The sequence below is a fragment of the Cinclus cinclus genome, chromosome 14 (genome assembly GCF_963662255.1).
Source record: "Cinclus cinclus chromosome 14, bCinCin1.1, whole genome shotgun sequence".
NCBI classification, from domain to species: Eukaryota; Metazoa; Chordata; class Aves; order Passeriformes; family Cinclidae; genus Cinclus; species Cinclus cinclus.
The window spans coordinates 826,776-847,004 of NC_085059.1; the positions used below are offsets into that span (position 1 = coordinate 826,776).

Below are 20,229 nucleotides of genomic sequence, written 5' to 3' on the forward strand. Positions count from 1 at the left end.
TGCTGCACTACAGTATGTGTACACTTGTACTGCAATGCTTGAAACTTTTCATTTGACAGTAATCATTTGGCTTAGTCTTGATGCCAAAGATTTTTGCTTGTTTTGTATTTTTCAGGTATGCGTAGCTCTGTAGACTATTACTGTATAATTTCTTAGGTTCCAATACTTCTCCTACCCTGTTAGACAAACACCTTGCTAGAATCCTGTTCTAATCTTGCTTCTTCAGTGAACCAAGGCCATTTCAGTTTCCCATGTATTTAGACATAAACAGTGTGGGGCAACAAGAAAGAGGGAGGCTTCAGTAGGGGGCTGAATCAAGAAAGGGAATTATTTCATTAGCTGTACTTTTAATTGGGGGTTCTTGTCAATTATTCTAATTTTCTGAACTTATAAAAGTGTTGAAACCTCGTATCGTGTGTGCATTTGGCCACAAGAGCACCTGGAGGACATTCAGTAAGTGGTAACTGATTTTTATATTTTTTATCATTTTATCATTTTAATCTTGTTTGACTTGTCATTTTAGGGATGATAAGGCATCAGTTTGATGAAAAAAGTATAGCTGTGCATTGAACAGCTTTGTGTTCAAGCATGCTTTGTATCCTGTTAGCCTGCTGTTCACTGCCTGTTTTCCTCTTAGTCTTCTTTCTAGATTTTTCTGAAGTTTTCTCAGTAACAGAATGGCAAACTTTCAGATTACATGAAGTTCTTCATATTCCAACTTTAATTCCTGCTAACTTATTTTATACTTGGTAAACACAAAAATCATGTGCCTGTTTTGCCTGTAAGGAAGTTTTGATCTCAGAAAATTCTGATCTTGAAAATTACCTTCTGAGAAGGAGCTGGTCAGTTGTTAAGGTGAAATTGAGGTGAATGAGATGACATGCCTTTGAACAGCTGGTTCTTGTAACACTCATAGAGTGAGTAAATAACATGAGCTCTAGGACAGATATCTTTCTTTGAGTGGCAGAATAAATTGTGTTACACATTTCCAAAAGGTAACTTTTATATCAGTTCTTCATTCCTGTAGTAACAGTGACAGGTGCAAAGCAGAACCAAATCCCTTTTCTTTCTTTCTCAGTCCAGCTTACCTTCTTTTGCAAGCAATTGTTCGTGAAGTTCTAGTAACTAAGGGTCTTTGAGGGGCTATTAATAATCACCTCTGGTATCTTATGGCAGTGAAATGTGAAGCTTGCCCAACAGGCACTGCTCAAGCTATCTCTATGCAAATACTGCACTTCAAAGAAGTTGTTTTTATATCTAGTTATTTCCCATAAACTTTTCAGAGCTGCAAGGCAGTAGATTTCCTTGTATTAATCCAAATAGGATTCTTAAATAAGACAGTGTAATTCAGTAAAAATAAATGTAATGGCTTGTGTTCAATATACTTGATAGAGTACTTACAAATCAGGCAGAAACATTAAGAAAAATTAAGCATATGTCAGTAGTAAATAATAGAACCCTGGATTACATCCAAGTTAGGTCATAACTGATTAATATGAGCAGCTGGCTTATGTCTTCCCTGAATTCTGATGATTTTAAGACTTTGCTTATTCCAGTGTAGGATGCATTCTGATGCAATTCAAAACCTAAGTCAAGCTTTTGTGGAAATTGATGCAAAGGTATTTTTAAGTATATTTTGACAGTGTGGATACTGCTTATCTTTAGATATCACTTGATGTTTGCTATTCAGCATGTCCAACATTTCCCTAAAGTGCTAGCTCTAAGTGAAAACAGAACATATTAGATCAAGATGTGCTTTTTAAAGAGCTCAAAATAAGCAGGGAATTGTAAAATAACATTCATTAAATGTTTGTTGTGCAATAGGGCAATTCAGGATTTGAAGGCGCTCAGCGTTAGTAAGGGTTTCTGTATGGACCAAAAGTTAGTTTCCCTTTGCAGTGTCTTTGAGCTTGGAGCCTCACAATAGTGCTGCTTTGGTGATTTGAGATCATATGGGAATTCCCATGTTCTGGAGATTTTCTGTTAACCAATTTAGGTTGTTTGTGAAATAAGGAACTGCTGTAAGTATCTTAACACTTGTGGCCATGGTGCATTTGTTGGAAATCAACTGCAGCATCACGAGAATAGGTGAAGCCCACTCTTGAAGGAGACTGTGGGAGCTGACAGGCTCCCTGGGGCCACCTGGCTGCTGGCCATCACCTCTGGGCTGTGCTCTGCCACCAGTGCAATTCAGGTCACACACCTGTGGCTGCATGTTGCCAGCAGAAATGGTGCTTGGTGCTCCATCATCACCATCTGTGACATGCAAAACAGCTGGGATGCAAGTGAGCCCTGCAGAAGTTAAATGGGGTGCTCAGGATCAAACAGCGATTTTTCTAGATAATGAAGGTTTATGTACAGTAATGGGTTTCAAGATTTATGTGCTAGTAATGAATTGGGAGCTTGCTCACTGCTTGAACCAGAGGAATAATTTCCCCAGATCCACCCTGAATTTCCACATAGTGGTCTGACTAACAACATTTGTCTCCCTCTTATTTCTTTATTCTTAAATGATAATTAGACTGGCATAGCTGATAATGCAGTTGCTGTTGAAGTAGTTTCGCTGGATTGCACTGCATATAAAAAAAAATTCCTTTCTTCAGACACAACTTTAACAGTCTCTCCAGTGCTCTGTCTCAAGGTTTTATCTATAACTAATCTTGACCAATTTACTTTTACTCAATTATTATTGTGAATGCTTCTGTGAATTAAGAGAATGCATCTAATGTGATAGATTTAGATTGTAATAATTCAGATGATATTTCCTCATTTGGATTTCCATCCCAAGTCACAGTTGGCCTAGAGCAGGACCATGGCAGTGTGACTGGCTGGCTGAAAGATAGGACAAAAAGGGAGCTCAGTGACATGGGAAGATGAGGTGGCAGAGGGAGACCTGCCAGAATCAATTGCAAGATTTCTGATTGCTGGTTGGGAAGATGTGTTATACAGGACATTAATGAAATTTGCAGGCAGTATTGGATTGGAAGGCATTGGAACTCTACTGAAGAGAGAGAAATTTAAGTTATCAGTGACCCTGAGAAAAAAACAAGAGGAATATCTACTAACTGTTTCATTCTAGGAAAAAAGAATTTCTGAAGGAAGGTTATCACATGTAACACTGAAGAGAGAAAAGAAAGCTTGGAGATAGGAATGCTGTCACTGGGTGTCTCACTGCAGTTTAAGTTCTCTATTTCTATGTGTTACAACCATGATAAAGCCACTAATTCTGGGAGCTGTTCCTGAAAATACACTTTTCTTAACAGGTCATTATCTGACACAGCAAGGCAGTACTTAGCTCTGCAAGCTCACTTAAAAATCATGGCTGGAGGGGGAAATGAAACCTCTATTTTACAGTGGTTGGGTAATGCAGCCTGATGTGCTTCATTCATGTACTGCCTCTGGAGCTTGTTTTTTGTCTACTGAAGATTACGTGGTGCAGTGACTGGTTGTGTTTTCCTTTCTTTTTACGAATGGGTAAAGCATAACAAATGTTTGATTTCTGTCTTTGAGTTACTACTTTACTGGAGATGTTCCTACATAATTTGAAAACAATAATGAGGCCCATGCAGTCACCCTTCAATCTTTATTATGAAAGAGGAACTAGAGAGAGATGTCATGCTCGTGTAACGTGTAAGTCTGTTGCTGGCTCGTTGCAAACCCCTGTCTGGAATGGTACTTTCTATGCAAGTTGAAAACTTTGTTTTGAGCACAAACACCTGAAGAATTCTCCGGAAATACACAAATAAATGTTAGAAGTTAAACGTACTTTGTTTCTTGTGCTTTATGGTCTACTTCTGGGCAGCTGGTGATACCTCCACGTGCTTATAGACATAACAATTAACTTGTAAAGTACTTGTTAAAGTACAAACATTATCAAACCTGGGGCCAGCTGCCAGCTCTATATGCCAGAAGCAGCTGAGTTGTTTTTCTGCTGGCAGTGAAGGTGTTATTTGCAGCTTCCTTCACTGGCTGCTGGTGATTAAACTTCTAATAACCACAAGAAGATTTTAATTGCATTTGATCTTTCTAGGCTGTTTTGATATCAAGCGAACTTTTAAAAAGCCACAGTCATCTTCCACAGAACTAAAAATGAATTAAAATTCTGCCACGCAATTTTGAGCTGATGTTTTGGTAATTACACAGAAGTAAGTGCACAAAAATTATATTCCAGCTGTACTGGGGCCCAAGGCCGTCCTCATGCAGTTCACTCATGTTAGACAACTGCAGCTGGGCAGTGCTGTGCAGAGCCTTGCTGCAGGAATGCCCACGGCCAGAAAGGAGAGGGGAATCTGGGGTGAAGGGATGGACAGAAATACCTTTAGCAGAGCTGTGGCTACAGTTTGCAGCTAGGCTGGAGTCTAAGCAGTGTGAGTTCTCCTGAATTTTATGCTGGGTTACCATATCAAAAATGCTGTAGCTTCTGACATTGTCATTCTGGTTCCAAAGTGTTTTGATTTCTATCGGGAGTTATTCTGTGATAAATATATCAGCAATATCCTGTGCTGTTCCACTGTTTCTGTACATGCACAGCACTTAACCTTGTACCAGCATGGACTAAATTTAAGAAATAAAGCAACTGTGTCAGGATATTTGTTAACAGGACATTAGCAATATTTTGTGGTATCTCAGGTGAAATTTTTTTTAATGCTAGCTAAATTCACAAACTGTTTGCAAATATGACTGACTTTGAGAAATGCCACACTGTTAGCTGGGACAAATTGGTATGTTTTGCTGATGAATTCTGCTCTTCTGAGGAGAATGAGAACCAGTAACTCCAGCAAGGAAGAACATAGCACATTTTAGAGTCCTCATCTAAGACTGTGAGATGGTTTCTGTTGATATCTCACCTACAAAAGTATACCTTACACTCAAGCTAATTGTATTGTCCAAAGTTTCTAATGTAAATACAGGATAAAATTTGCATTGCCTGCTTTTTTATTTATTTTTTTTTTGGCTACTGGCATTCTCAGAACTGCTGAATTTCCAGATTTTTTTGCTTAGGCTTTGCTCTGAGGTGTGATTAGTTAGTTTTACTCTGTTGGCTTTGTGGTTTGCTTCTACCTTGTTTTGCAAGCCCTGAAGATGATCTGTTAGCAGTTACTTGAGGAGAGAGAATTTTCCATAGTTCTGATGCTTTGGGTGTTTTTATTAAGGGATAATTCAGTGATGGATGGATATGCAACTTTCTTTATTTTGGAGGTTGATAATGTGCCAGAGCTGTATTGCACCAGTATTAGGTTTTGTTATGCCTCGGCTTCTGCTAGGCTGAAATACTGTTTCATATGAGTGAATGCCTTCAGATTTGTTCTTCAGGAACTTTCAACTGGATTCTAGAACCAAGACTCTTGGTGAATATTGGGTTCATGATGGATCAGTTGAAAATGCAGGTCTAGGCCGCTAGCTGCCTAATTATGCCTGAGAAGATGCCAGTGGGATCCAACAACCCTGGGAAGGCTGGCCGATACAGTCCTAGTGTGCGTGTTTGTGTTGTGTCCTTAACCAGTACAAGGGTTTCTATCAGCATTCAACATATGCAGTGGCTGCTCCTGTCTCCCTTGTAGTAGGCATTTTACTATGGAAGTGGTAGATCTTGGGCCTGTCTTTACCCTCTGAAAATAGATTAAAAGGTTAAAAGCAAACTGTTGTCCAGAGTCCCAACTATCCCACCTCAATAGGAGCTGAAGTAGAGCATGATTCGTAGGTCAGATAAAGTCAAGGTCCTGCTGGCTGTGTGCTTCTGATGATTGCTGCTCCATCCCCCTCACCTGAAATTCTGGTAGAGCTGGGTCTCCAGGAAGCTGAACTATTTTTTTACATCTGTTAATATTTCATAAGCTGGAGGGGTTGTTACCTGGCCGAAAGTTGATGCCATAAAGACAAAAGCATAGAAGAGACAACCCGTTTAGTCCACCAGAACAGTATTGTGAGGTTAGATGAAGTATTTCTTACTTTGACAGATTAGCAAAGTGATAAATGTGAGCTTGGTTTCTGTAAACGTGGCTGGATTTGTTGTTGTCATTTGTGCAGCAAAGAAAGCAAGGTCATGTCTGTGATTTGCTGGTTCAGGCTTTCAGCTAGGGCTGGGTAAGTGATATGAGTAGTAACCCAAGAGAGGGCTGCTTTACTGAAAAGCAAGTTGGAGAGAAAGCAAGTTACAACTTTAAAAGCATATAAGATGTGTTAACAGCCCTTGTGCAGTAGCAACATTGTTCTATTGGATGTGCTAATCCCAGCAATCCTGGACCTGGAAAGGCCTTTCAATCATAATATACAGGTACTTTGGAATTCAGCAGTAAGTTCTAATGCTATAAGAAAGACAAGTTATGTTGGTCTGCTGTAGAAGTGTTTTTTTTTTTAATAACTCATCAGTGATAACCTAAATAAAGGCCACAACACTTAACTAGGCTGTGAGAAAGTTTTATATTAATGGCATAAAAAATGAAAAAGCAGTATTAATTATAGTGAGTGAACAACTGTGGTACATCTGAAGCTGCATATTATCTACCTTAAAATAGTGGTGAGGCTGTGATAGAACATCTAGTTCAAGTCTTTCTACCTCCCAAGGGAATCAATTAGAAGATATTAGAACCAAAATATGTCTTTGAATTCTTTGGAGTCACCATCATTAAACAGAAAGTGAGAGTGAACGTTTAATTGCATACGCAGTCAGGCTGGAAAATATGGGCTGTTGCAGCTTTACTGTTGGTCAAGACCTTATTCAATGGAAAGTGATATTTCTGCTGGAAATCCTTCAAATTCAGCCTCCCAAAAGACCTTTGGGAAGGTTTGGGTGAGTGAAGGCTTATCAGATGCAATTACAAAAAGAATCAGAAGATCAAAAAGCAAGGCTGAGTGCAGTGTTAGGAGAAAGCTGCAAAGCAAAGTTGAAGGGATAAAATACTGAAGAAAAAGTTTAAAAGCTTGAGTTTTTTCAGGCACCGACGGAACAAGAGGTCACTGAAAAATTCAGCAGGACTTCAAGAAGCAATTTATTGACGAAAGCAGCAGACATTTCTCAGATTTGATGAGTTCTCAGCCTCAGTGCTCTTGTTCACCTAGCAAGGTGGAGGTCAGATACCACCTTGAGAGAAACCTGCCATAAGGAAGAGAGGAAATGCTGAATGAAATTTTGCACACTCAAGAGCAGTCAAAATGTAATGAGTCTGTGATGCCTCCCAGTGCTCCAGGAAGACAACTGTGGTGAAGTGATGCTTTATTAACTTTAAGTGGGCCAAGGAACAAATAATTCAGGAAAAAAGTAAGATATTTTTCTTTGTGTATGTGCTCACCCTCTGTACCCTAGTTCAGTGCTTCATGTGTTTTTGCATTTGTAGGCAGAGCTGATAGTGAGACTTAAGGCAAAGCCTGGCTGTAGTAAAATCTCTCCGTTGTATTATTTATCTTGCTCGTCATCCCATGTGATGCTCTACAGCTCAGCCCAGTGTTCCTTCCTTCAACTGCTTTGGGACCTGTGGAATTCCAGTTTTCACTGCTGTCTGAGCTTGGACACAGGGTGCAACTGAGTCACAGTGAACATTGGCAATATAGACTTGAGGCAGCATTAGACCTCCTCCTCTAGATTAAGCCTAAAATAAAGCTAGCGTCAGACATTTGGATGCTGATTAAGTGAAGGAGGAAAGATTTGGTATTGGTGCATGTGAAATACAGAGTATTTATCCACAAATAGAATTTATCTAAAATTGTTTCAAGTTTGCTGCTTGTAATATTTTGCTTGCTTATGGAGTTTGTTTTCTAGAGCTGGATCTCTTCCATTCCCAGCTTCTGAACTGTGTTGAGCATCTTGCGGAGTCAGGGCATGCAAGCTCTTTGTGGAAAACAGCTTTTCTCAGCAGTAGTTAGTCCTCTATTCTTGTAGGCCATGATAATCTCTGTAACTTCATTTAGTCATCCAGTGGAGAGATCTGTTGCTTGTCACCAAAGCAGCAAGTGACTTCTCAGGTTTATCTGTGGCATGACATATTTTATATATCACATTTCTTTAAGAATGTTACTAATGTTGGATTGGGTATACTGATGCAACAATTTCAAATGTATATGCTGCCAGTGTTCTCCTTTGCTGCTGTCTGGACCACTATTTTCATGCTTGTGTTAATCCATGCCTTGTTAATATATTAAGTATCAATTTGCATAAACAAGGTTGTTGAATGCTGTAGTTAAAATGCTAGGCACAGCTTTATTACAAATATTTATTACAATTATTTTGCGTACCTTCCTGTCACAGGCAAAAAAGAAACAACAAAATCGCTTTTGAATGGGTCTGTAACAACCAAAACAAAAGTCCTGGTGTTGTTGATTAAGAGTGGATCAGTTCTCTAAGCAGCATGGATTTACTGACAGAAAGATCTGTGTATTTTCCAAGGTAAAAATAAATGAAATTATTGGCAATGCTTTTCATTTTATTTTTTCCTACTGCTGCAAAATGAATCAAGTTGTAGCTTTATAGCATCTATCCCATGAAGCTGACTTGTGAATCAGAGATGAGTGGCAAAGCCCCTTTCAACTTGGCTTTTATTTCAAGTGGAGAATTCCAGCATAGGTCAGGCTTAGCCCTGGCACAAGCCCTTCTTTGGTATCAGCTCAGGGCTGAAAGATGTCCCTCTAGGATCTGTTAATTGTTTAGACCACTGGCTAGCCAGGCTAAACTTTGACTTGAACCTGGAGGCAGTTCCTTCTGGCCTTTTGGGCTAGGAGCTGACTTCACCTGCATGGGTGCTGGGAAGACACAGCTGTGTGTCACAGCTCACCTGTCTTCACTGTGTGGAGCTGTGAACCAGAGCTCTGCCTATGAGGGGTGAGCCTGCAGCTGAACGTATACCTGTGTTTATCTCTATCCACTTCCTAGAGTAATGGCAATACGTGTGTTTAGGTGCATCTTAAGTGTGGTAAAACATAATCTAGATTTCAACTTGGAATCTGAATCTTCAGGTAAATGGCAGCAAGGACAAAAATAATCAGGAGGATCAGGAAATAACTTTGTTCCCAGTAATGTATATTTAAGTAAAGTTTAAAAAATTGTGCCCAAAAAGTAGAGAATATGCTCATTTTTTGGTGTATTGAACAGAATTTGAAAATATCTGCCACAATGTGATATGGGGAGCACTTCAGCAGCAAGATAAAAGTTGTTATATAATTGTAGCAGTAGTAATTCAGTAATCTGACAGCTAGCACAAGAGGAATAGCATATATCCCTTTTATTGAAAGCATTCTTCATCTGCTATGACTTTAATGTGGATTCTCAAACAAAAATGGAGTTACAGATGGAAATACTCCCTGTTACTGCTTAGAGACTCATATTACAGAGATGCTGCAGTTATTCCCCAAAAGAGGTGATTCTCTGCAAAATGCAGAAGTCTCCATATTTGTCAAGGTTTTTGAGTGTCTTAACACTGCATTTTTCACATCATCTCATTGTAGCTCTACATAGTTCTGCCATGTAGGAATGCAGTTGAATCTAGATCAAAATTGGCATAAGAAACAGGGTTTTTTTCTAATTATGTATTTATTTTTTTTACCAAAAATAGTGCTGTTTTCCTTGAGTTGGAGGAAGGTTGGATTTGGCTGCCATTAAGATTTCAGGATTTCATAAGTCCTGAAAACATTTATTGGAAATGTCAGTGATTTTAACAGCTTGGGAGCTGCCTGAAATTATTTCTTTTTGTGAAACATGGTGTAGAACAAACCTGATTTTGTTCTGCCGTTCTTATGGGAAGGATGTTCAGTTTGTAGATCACACCACTGTGCTACCTTTTCAGTCATCCCCAGTCCCACTTAATTTACCTCACTTGTATATGCATGCTATAATGGTGAGATTTATGCTGAAATTTAGTCTGTTTTATCTTGATGAATGATTTTAGTGTACTGGCTGCTGGCAGAAGTGTCACAGACCTTGTGGTTTCCATAGGGATGGTGGAATTACCCATGGTTGTTTGCTTAGATACTGATAAACAACTGCCCTTCCAAAGCTTGCTTTTGTGTGGAATTGCTGTAGCTATAGCGAGGTATCAGGTACAATCTGGTTTTGGTTGGATATTCAGGGCAGGTGCCTGAGTATCTGAACTTGTTTATGTCCACTCTGCAGCGAAGTCTACTCCATCCTGCACAGATGTAGTGTAGTTCAATTTACCATAACAACAAATCAGAATAGTCTCAGGCCATCTGCTATGCTGATGCTAATGTATTGAGGTGCACTTTTGTGTTGAAACAAAGCTCTGAGTTTACTGCAGGCAGGTTTACAGCCAGAGCATCAGTACATCCCTGATGTACTTTTGGACCTCTTTTAGCATCTCTTACCCAGGATGTTGACTTGGGTACCCACATAGCTACAGCTGTGCATTTTCACCATCACAGCCAGAGCTTAGGAAGCTTCTTATCTCTAAAGGAAATACTCTGAAAAATATTCACCTCCTCAGATAAAGAATGTCCACCAGTACTTGTTACGTCTTAGTGTTCTCTCCTAGGTAGATACATTTGAATGATCATCTTTTGAGAAAAGAGAATTCCTGCCTGCTGTGGCAAGTACTCCAGTTTTTTAGTGCTTACAATGCTGCTGTTCTTCTGAGGTCTTGGTTTTCAGCTGTGAAAGAAATTGTTTGCTTTTTGAGCTGGGGATTTGCAGTTCTGTGCTCATCTGCCTAGGCATAGGCATGGTCCCTCCTCTTGTCCGCATTCTTATATATTTGAGTCATACAAATAAAAATGTGTGATTGCTTACACGATTTCTTAGGGACCTGTAAATACTGATTTTCAGCCAAGACAGATCTTTTATTTTTTTCAAGTTTCAGAGAAAACAGAATTTTTACATTTGCTCTCTGCCTTCATATGCCATGCTGCTTCAAGTAAGCAACAGTGCAGTATCAGGGGTGCAATTTTGTCTTCCCAAATTACTTCCTTCTTGGCTATCTCACCATATGGACAGCCTGATATATGTCACTGCCAGACTGAGGTCCTTTTGCATGGCTGAGATCCAGCTGATGTCAAAAGGAATCCTGAAGCCAGCTACTTTCAAGATACTTTTTGATGTAAGGCATTTGTAGGCTGCTGGGGTTTGTCTCCTCTTCCAAGTAACCAGAGCTAGAACATGAGGAACCGGCCTCAAGGGGAGCTGTAGGTTGGGTATTAAGGAAAATCCCTTCACCAAAAGGATGGTCAAGTACTGGCATGGGCTACCCAGGGTAGTGGGAGAGTCACCATGCCTGGAGATGTTTAAAAGATGTGTAGATGGGGCACTTGAGGAAAAGGGTGACTGGTGGCCTTGTGAGAGACTGGGAAGAGTGATGTCTCCAGACGTTTTGGGATACACGTGAGTGGGTGCAGGGGCAGGTCAGGCAGTGCCCCGTGCACGCCACCCTGGCCGTGGCTGTCAGTCAGTGGCACACAGGACACAATGCCCAACACCCAACCCCTGGAGCCCCTGGCACAGCTCGTGGGGGACCAAATGATCAGATGCCCCACTTGGAGGAAGGGCCCAGGGGTATCTTAAGGCCACAGGGCATGAGGCACTGATATGTTTTGACCCTACCTCCTCTTGGAATTTCTATTGGAACACCACTGGAACCCAGAAGTTGGTAGCTATACATGTCTTTTTCTGTACCTCTTCTGTCTTCTTCTCTTTCTCCTAATTCCCTCTTCCTGGAATTTGAGTAATTTAGAATCAAACAGGCTTAAAGTTTGCTATGTTGAATGGGTCCAGTTAATTCTTTGAGAAGTGTTTTGTGTTAACTGAATGTTGCAATAAGCCTTTTGCCAAAGTTACTCAATTTTCTGAAGTTGCCAGCGAAGATCTTTCTCTTGTTTTGGTTTCTTGAGAGTATCTTGTCAGCACTTCTGTGTCTAACTCAGTGCGTATGAATGACCCTTTAAAAACCTCATCAAGCCAGTTGTTTGGGGCATTACACCTTGGCAACACTTGATTTCTGCTAGCGACAATTTGCCTAGGTTGAAGATTCCAGTTTTGATATCTTGGAGACTGGCTACAGCCAGTGTCACCCTCCAGCTTTTGTTGAATGCACAAGTCCCAAAAACAGTGATTTTTCCACATGTCTGTAATATTTTGTTCTGTAAATGTAAATAAAACATTAATAAAATAAATATAAATATTTGAATTTTAAGAAAGCTTAAGAGTCTTATACAGCTATTCAATGCCTGGTACAGATCAACATAGTCTGAGGCATCCCTGTCTGGAACTGAATGGATGGAGAAGCAGGGACAGTGGGACCTCATATGTGGGGCTGGATGGAAGACAGGGAATGCTGCATGAACCAGGGCAGGCTCCTTCCACTATGACAAAGGCCCCTGTGTGCCTCCAGTCTTGGGCAATTCCCTGCAAACTGATGTGTTTCATTTCAGGGCTTGGGTATTGGTAATGGTACCTTCCCCCAGGCATTTCTCACAAAAAGTTCAAATTGTGTTCTGAACCATAAAAAAAGAAAAAATAAATTATTTTGTGCAATGCCTTCTGCAGCTAGAAATTAAGGGGAAGCTCTTTGTTGGTATACATGAAGGATGTAAATGTAGCTCTGCATGCAAAGACAGATGCTGGCAGCAGGTAACCAGTAAGTAAGGCAGGGACACCAGCACCTGGGGAGCTGGGATCTGCATCTGAGGGAACCTTCTGCAAAAGGTGAGGAAAGCTGAGGAAACTTGTTGAGACAGAGTGGTTTGTTTTGTGGTGAATTTCTTCTGAAAAAAATGCAGTATTTGTACAGATGCTGCTCTAATCTCAGTCACCATGTGCAAGAAGCAAATTATTTTGGGTTCTGAAACCTGCCTCAGTGTATTTAACTCCTTCTGTACCTAAGCACTTGCTATTTCACCTTCTGAGGAAACATAACCAGATGTCTAGCTGATTTTTTTAAAATATGGCAGAACTGAGAAAAGTGCTGGGACTTGCTCTACCTCTTCCTAGTCACTCTATATTAGTAGAGGTTTGCTTCAACAGATTCCTGTTTTAATATCCTTGAAAAGGATGTGCACATACAGACTTGGCAGAAAAATAAGTTAATTGTCTTGCATGTTTTTCTGGTATTTGAGAAAAGATATGCAGGAAAAGGATTGTGGTGAAATTTTCTGTTTCCCCCCTTTGCACTTAGTAATTTTCCTCTGACTCTTTTCTGCTCGAGAAGACTGTTGGAGATTGCTGCTTCCTACCTTTCTGCCAGACTCTTAATTAGCAGGAGCACACAGCCCATGCAGCTGGGGCTTAGATGCTTTGCTCACTATTGCTTCCCACTCAGAAGACTTCCATTCATTCTGAGTTGGTATCCAGCCCAAAGCCCTGGCTTCCCCCTGAGACCCTTAGCGTGTCTACGGGACTCCAGTTCAGTATTCACTGGAAGAGCTGCACTGATGCTCCCTCGCTAGACCTACAGGCTGCTGGTTGGATCCATAAGGGAATGGGAGGAAGAATTAGCCTGTGTGTTTATGTGGCTTTGCTCCAGTAAATATTTTGATGCATCTGCTGCCAGCTCTGGTCTGAGGGAATCTACCTAGCATTTAAATTTTGATGGGGAGCTGTTCTGAATAATAACAGTGCAGCCGGCTGTGAGTCAGTGCATGTGTGTTGACTTAAAAAAAAAGCCCTCAAAGCTTAATGCTTGCTGAATGCTGAGCTGCAGTGCTTTGCTTTTTCCCTCCTCCTTCGTTCTTTTCTTTCTGGTCTGGACTTCCTCTGTTTTGCTTTTTTCTTGGGGGTATTTCACATAGATTTTGTTCACTGCCAGTGGAGGGGTGGGGTAAGAAGGATAAAAAAAAATCCTGGGCAAAATAAATCCTCCCCAAAAACTCAGGGGTAGCTTTTGCAATGGGTGCTGTCATGGGTACATTCTCTTCTCTACAAACGAAACAAAGAAGACCATCAAAAGGTAAGACCTCCAGTTATGCTTTTCCTGTTTCTTTGGTTTATTCACTGTGGGAGATATTTGCATGGGGAAGGGAGGAGAAAATGAACATGTGCCACTTGCAAGTAACCTGGCAATGTTTTTGTGAGGGGTAATTTGCAGAGGAGAGTGGAATGCTAGGTGGTGGAGAAAATGTGGGCATGAGGAAATTGCCATGGAGGGGCTTGGGGGTTGAAAAGAATCTGAAATACTGTAATCCTTCATGCAGGCATGCATGTGGAGGAGAAAATCAGTGGCTTCATATGCATAGCACTTGCAGAAGAGACTTGTTTATTTCCAGATCCCATGCTGTAAAAACCCTTTCAAGAGGGAATAAAATGTAGATATACAGCAAATTCTTCCCAATACCTTTGTGATTCTGTCTTAGGAAGAATTGTTAGAGTCAGTGTTGCATATTCAGTAATCAAGCACCAAGCGTGCAGTACTAATGATGTGTGCTTTATAAAGATTAGCAAGAGGGGAAAAAATAGGATGTTTTTGTAAAGAAGGAGAGAAGCAGAAGATCATGAAAAATTAGAAAGTAGGCAGCAATTCCAGGTATTTTAATCCTTAAATCCATAAATATTGCCTATAAATGCTGGTTTTTCAGGAGGTCTGGTTTGTGTAATATTTGTTTGAGCTTTGCTCAGTTTTCTTTAGGGTTAATTCAAAAATTCCAGGGTGTTGCTGAGCAGAAAGTTGAAAGCACTGTCAGGGGCACATCCATACCTTACAGAATGAATACTGTTTAGAAAACAAAAGGAAAAACTGTAACTTCAGCAATGTTTGTGCTATTTAGAGATATTCCCTGCCAGAACCTCTGCATTTTACAGTCCCTTGGTATTTCTAGCGAGGTCTCCATTTCCACTGGATCTGTTGCTCAGTTCAGATATATGCTTTTGAACTGCAAGGTGGTATGGATTTTCTTGAAATTTAAGTTGAAAACCATCCTAGGAAATATCAAACACCAATTAATCATGCAAAAGACAAGTGGGCAAGGGCTGTGAGGAGATTTGTTTGTGGCAAGTTTGTGAGCAAAAGTCTGTGGTCCTGATACTTATGGGGTGATGTTTTATGTTAGAATGTTGTACATGGTTTACAGTTCACCTTTCTGTGTTATTGCAATGCCCTCATGACTGCAGTTGTTTGGGACATGTATGTTATTACTTGAAATATAAGAATAACTGTGTAACTGTCTAAGTACTGAGTGACACCTGAAGCTGGGAGTCTTGTGTTTAGGCACTGCAGTACATAAGAACTGAACAGGATGTGCTGGACATGGTTGCTGCTGTGACACCAAGGGGTGTCTTTTCCACCTGCCAGGAACCTAGGAACTGATTTCCACTAAATGTAGATAATTTGTGGCTGAACATATCCATTTTCTGTGACTTTGTTGTCTTGTGATTTGCTCTGCACTCTAATGGATGCAAGCCATTACTTTTTGTTGGAGGTCACCTACAGTAAAAATCCAGGATATGGTCACACACACATTTTTACCTTTACAATGGAATTTGATCTTGCTGATGTGTGCTGGCAGTGGTGGTTCAGCTGTATTTATCAAAACCTGTGTTTCCAGAGTTATGTCCTCTTGGCTCTGATGTGTTATCTGTGTGGTGTGCTGGTGTGTTTTACACTAACTGCTAGCCCTTCACCTTGTGAGCAATGAAACACTGGTGTGTACTGAGCTTGAATACAATCTGAAATTGCTCTTTGTCTGTGAGTTAAATAGTCAATCACCACTACATAATGGACTGACTCCTTGGTGCTGCCCACATGTTCCCTCAGCATCTCCTCCAGTCCTCAACTGTCTTGATGGCCTCTGCCAGACCATGCTCTAGCATATTCAAGTCTGTCTTAGTCTGGAGAGTCCAAAATTGGCCCCAGGACTCTGGCTGTGCCTGCCCAAGTGTTGAGCAGAGAGAAAGGGTCATTTGTCCCAGTGTTTGCTGTGTGGCTGTTGGTGCAGCTCGATGTGGGGGCTTCTCTGCCAGAGAGCAGCTGGCTAGTGGTGCCTGGGTGCCACAGGGGTAATACAGGGGCCTGGAGAAATAGTTGTAACAGGGGTAGATACACACCTCTGCAGATGCTCTCTCATGCTGGTATGTGCTTCTGCAAGTAGAGCAAGCTCACACCAGTGTCTGAAGCTCTGATTCTCTGGTGTAATAAAGTAAAAGCAAAAAACAGGCCTTGTTTCAATAAAAGGTAAAATAAACTGGTCATGTCTAAAGTGAGAAGGTTCCAGAGATGAGTTAATACCAGGAAGTGCATGGTGGGTCAGGGCAGACTGGGTGTTTGTGGCCTATGGTGAACCCTTCCAGCTTCAGCACAACGTAGCTCTGCCTGTGCCGCTCGCCCTCGTGTCCTGCTTGTGGCTGAGGTCTTGGCAGTGGAACTGGGGGCTGGTTTGGTTATTCCAGCTGTGAGCAGCAAGGCTGGAGAGGACATATTAGCACTGTTCAAGAACACAAGATTAAATTCCTTGTTCTAATGAAAATGGGGATCCTGAATCATTAAAGGCGGGAGTGACAGAAATTGTCAAGTGGAGAGCAGTGGTCTATCAAGTATGAGCCCTTGTCTCTGAGAGAGGACAGCACTGTGCATTTGTACAGGAGGACATAATTTCCTTTCCTCAAATGTGAAAGCTTAATCCAATATAATTGGGCATTTTGTGTTGGTAGGTTAGGACTCATGTGCTCTGTCTTGTAGGATAAAGATTTTTGCTTCTTAGGCTTGCAATCTTATCAGTAAAGTTGCAGAAGCTTTCCCTGTTCACTGAAGTGTCCCCAGACAGTCGGTGAGTTTTGTGCTGTTTGCTTTTGGAGTGGCTTGGGACAGTTCCACTGACTATTTGTACATTTCATTAAGAATTGTTTCCTGTTGAGATTCTTGTCTGCCTTTTCCAGCATTCTGAGTTGACCTACTGAAAGCTAATACCTCTTTCCACTATTGTTCACTCCGCTTGTATGTCAGACCAGCACTCCTGGGATGCTGGTGGAAACTGGCTAAGGTCCTGGGGACAAGCTGACAGTGAACCAGCAGCAAAGGTGCCTGGTGGTCTGCTGGGCTGTGCTTGGCAGAACTTCTCTAGGAGACTGAGAGACAGCTCCTCTTCTGTGGTGAGACATCCACAGTGCTGTGTCTGATGCTAGACTCCCCAGGATGGAAGAGATGAGGACCTACTAAGCTGAGTCAGATGAGGGACCCTGACAAATATGAAACAATTGGAGCATTTGACATACAGAAGTTGAGAGAGCTGGGATTGTCCAGCCTGCAGCAGAGGAGGCTCAGGAAAATCTTAATCAGGGTGTAGAAATACCTGAGGTAGGGGGGAGCAGAGGTGATGGAAACAGGCTCATCCTTCTGGTGCCCAGGGGCTGGCCAAGTGGCAAGGGGCACAAACTGAAATAAAAGAAATTTCACTTGAGCATAAGGAAAAAAAAATTACTATTAGGGTGACTGAACACTGGAAGAGACTCCACAGAGAGGCTGTGGAGTCTGCAAGTTTGGAGGTACTCAAAACCCAAGTGAATACTGTCTTGAGCTGCAGTTAACCCTGCCTTGAAGAGGGAACTGGAGGTCCCATCCAACCTTATCTACCCTCTGGTTCTGGGATTACTGTCACTTTTAAAATCCTAAAGATACAAGGACTTGAAGTATTGGCATCAGGAAGTAATATTCAAAGCTCATTATGAACCAAACGCCAACAAAGCTGACTGTTTGGTCCTCTCTTTAGTGCATTAGTTGTTGGTGCTTGGACAGATGGTAGAGAGGGGCTTGAGACTATCAAGCTGCTTGCATAGTCTCCTGCAAACATAAGCAATAAATCAATAAATGAGGGGGGAAAACCCTATCAAAACCACAGCACTAAAAAGCAGAGGGCCAGAACAGCATATGATGCATACACAAATGCTTCTGATTTCAACTAGATGCAGATATTTTTTTTAATGTTTTTACAGACTGCATCCAATCATGACCAAATTTGTGGCTAGAATCAGCCGTTTCCGTATTTGCCATGGAAACATTTGGATTAGCAGATTGCTAAAGCAGAAGGAATTTCTAGTTATGAATTTCTAGTACTGCTTTCTCTACCCCAAGTTCTTTTGTTCTCTAAATGTGCCCTCACCCCTACCTCCCTCAGTGAAAGTGAAATATAACTTGAATATTTCTCAATACCTGAATCTTGTTTGGATTTGACCTACAGGCTCTGACCCTGAAAGCAACAGCAAGCAGCACCATTCTCAGTTGGTAATTTGAGTTTCTTAAATATGAGTAACCATGTTTTGATCAAAGACCACCCAAACCTAAACTAGTGAGAGGAGTCTGGTTGAGTTGTTTAATTTTGCTAGAGCTATGTTCTAGTTTGAAAGACAGGTATTTGCTAAGAAAGGAAGAAGTCTCCATTTGAACTGAAAAATGTGATCCTTCCTTCCTACAAATTATTATAATTTTGAAATTAAGGGAGCTCTCAGGCAAAGATATGGGGGTAGGAATAGCAGTTCTTTACTAGTATATCTAGCAAGACAAACAAGAACAACAGCTATGAAATTAGCCACAAACAGAACAGTAACTCAGTCCCAGTCCCTTTCTGGCTGCAGGCACCTTTTCCCTGAGCTGCAGTTCCCGGTGCTGGGGGCGGGCAGGTCCCGCAGAGCTGCAGGAGGGCTGGGGGTGATGGCAGAGCTGTCCCGGGGAGAGAGAGAGAGAGATAGAGAGAGCTCTCCGCTCACGGTGTGGGTCCTGGTGCTCAGCAGAGTGCTGGATGGTGGCAGGTTACAGTGAGAAGGCAGCAGGGCAGGGTCTGACAGCAGTGAGGATGGCTCCTGGAGCTGGGATGGCAGGGATGGGTCTGAGGCAGCGATCGTCCTTCTTGTCCGAACTCCACGGGGGAAATGGGCTGAGCCTGAGCCTTCCTTCTCCCCTTCTGTCTGTTTGAATCTCACGGGGTTTCCCTCTTTTCTCTCCTCACCCTTGTCACCAGGGCCAGTCAACAGGTATCTTAGCATGGCAATGGGGAAAATTCCACAGAGGGAAAAGGAAAAGAACCAATCCCCAACAAGCTAATGTCAGAAATTAACTTTGCTTAAAATGTCAGTTGTGTGATTTTTATAGCAAGTAATTTCTAGGCTTTCTTTTGAAATGGCTTATTGTCCAAAATTATCAGATTTTGTGCTTGACCAGCTGTATGAAAACAAAAAATAGTTTACTTACCAGGAAACCAACTCTGCTTGACTTCACAGGCTTCATAAGAACATCAGATTTCCCTGAGCTCTTAAGGTTGCTGGGTCATGACTCTGCCCTTTCAGTTCCCTGTGCTAGAAAAACCTGCTTCTCTGCTCATAAGGGGAAAAAGTGATTCAGTAGTTTCAAGGGACAGGCCCTTTTCAGCTTTAGTACAGCCATGGAATGGAGATATATTTGAGCAGGGAAGCTGCCTCGTTATGTACTTTGCCCAGTACATGCTGTAGCAAAAAACCAACAACTTGGAAAGCTCTCCTTCTTCTTGTTTCTTTCTGCTCCTCAAAGAAACTTGATAGCTTGCCACTATTGTGAAAAAATGCATGTGTTCTAAAGACTCAGACTGTGCTCTGGGTGTTTTCTTAACAGAGAGAAGATTAGTACTTACCTGTTTTCTTTCTAGAACAAGGACAGTGTTGTTCTTGCTGTTGTTCCACCTGAGCAGGTGCTTGAGAGGATGGAAGAAATGGCTTACTTGGTTTCTCCTGGCTGTGCCCAAGAGCCGATATTTGGCACTGACACTTCACTTTCTCTCCCTAGTCTTGTCTGATCATTATCTAATACAGCCCAGCAGGTCAAGTCCATGGTTACCTGCCTGCACTGAAAACTGAGGATTTCACAGGCAGGTTTTTCAAGGGAATTACCTTTGTAGACAGTGTACAGAACAGTACTTGGCAACAAAACTGTTTGATCTAAGCACTCAAATCAGAAGATAATTGGAAAAATTGTGGTGACCAATAAGTGCTTGCCAGAACATGCCTCTTTGCATGAAGCATTTTGGTTTCTCTAAAGGTGCAGAGAGGTGTGCGGGAGGCTGCTTGGTGTCACAGCAGCCAAAGACCCTGGCCATGTGGCTGATGCATCTGTGCTGAGTGGCTCAGAGGTGAGGGAGCTGGTTGCCCCTGGCTTCCCTGTGCCCCGCCAACCAGAGTTCACCTGAGTATGAAGTTAGAAGTGACCAACTTCCAGCCAGGTCTTACAGACTCATGACTGCTTCCATTCCTCACTTCTCCATCTTTCAGCCAAAATTTCTTTAGCTCCCATACAGTTGCTAGCTCTAAATTTCTTGCTTTGCCTTCAAGTGACTCCTGGCAGTGAG

At 41.7% G+C, this 20,229-nt stretch overlaps 1 protein-coding gene across 5 annotated transcripts in view; it reads left to right on the forward strand.

The window, feature by feature from the left end:
- The window catches only part of KCNIP1 (potassium voltage-gated channel interacting protein 1), a 213,641-nt gene that overhangs the window by 50,649 nt on the left and 142,763 nt on the right, over nt 1–20,229 (forward strand). For 2 of the 5 annotated variants that reach the window (XM_062501901.1, XM_062501902.1), the window contains exon 1: nt 13,820–13,880. The exons of 1 other annotated variant lie outside the window; for it this stretch is intronic. In XM_062501901.1, the coding sequence (XP_062357885.1) occupies nt 13,820–13,880 (61 nt within the window). Of the gene's footprint in view, nt 1–13,819; nt 13,881–16,154; nt 16,169–20,229 lie in introns of those variants that run through there. 2 more of the 5 variants (XM_062501903.1, XM_062501900.1) reach the window with 2 other exon arrangements.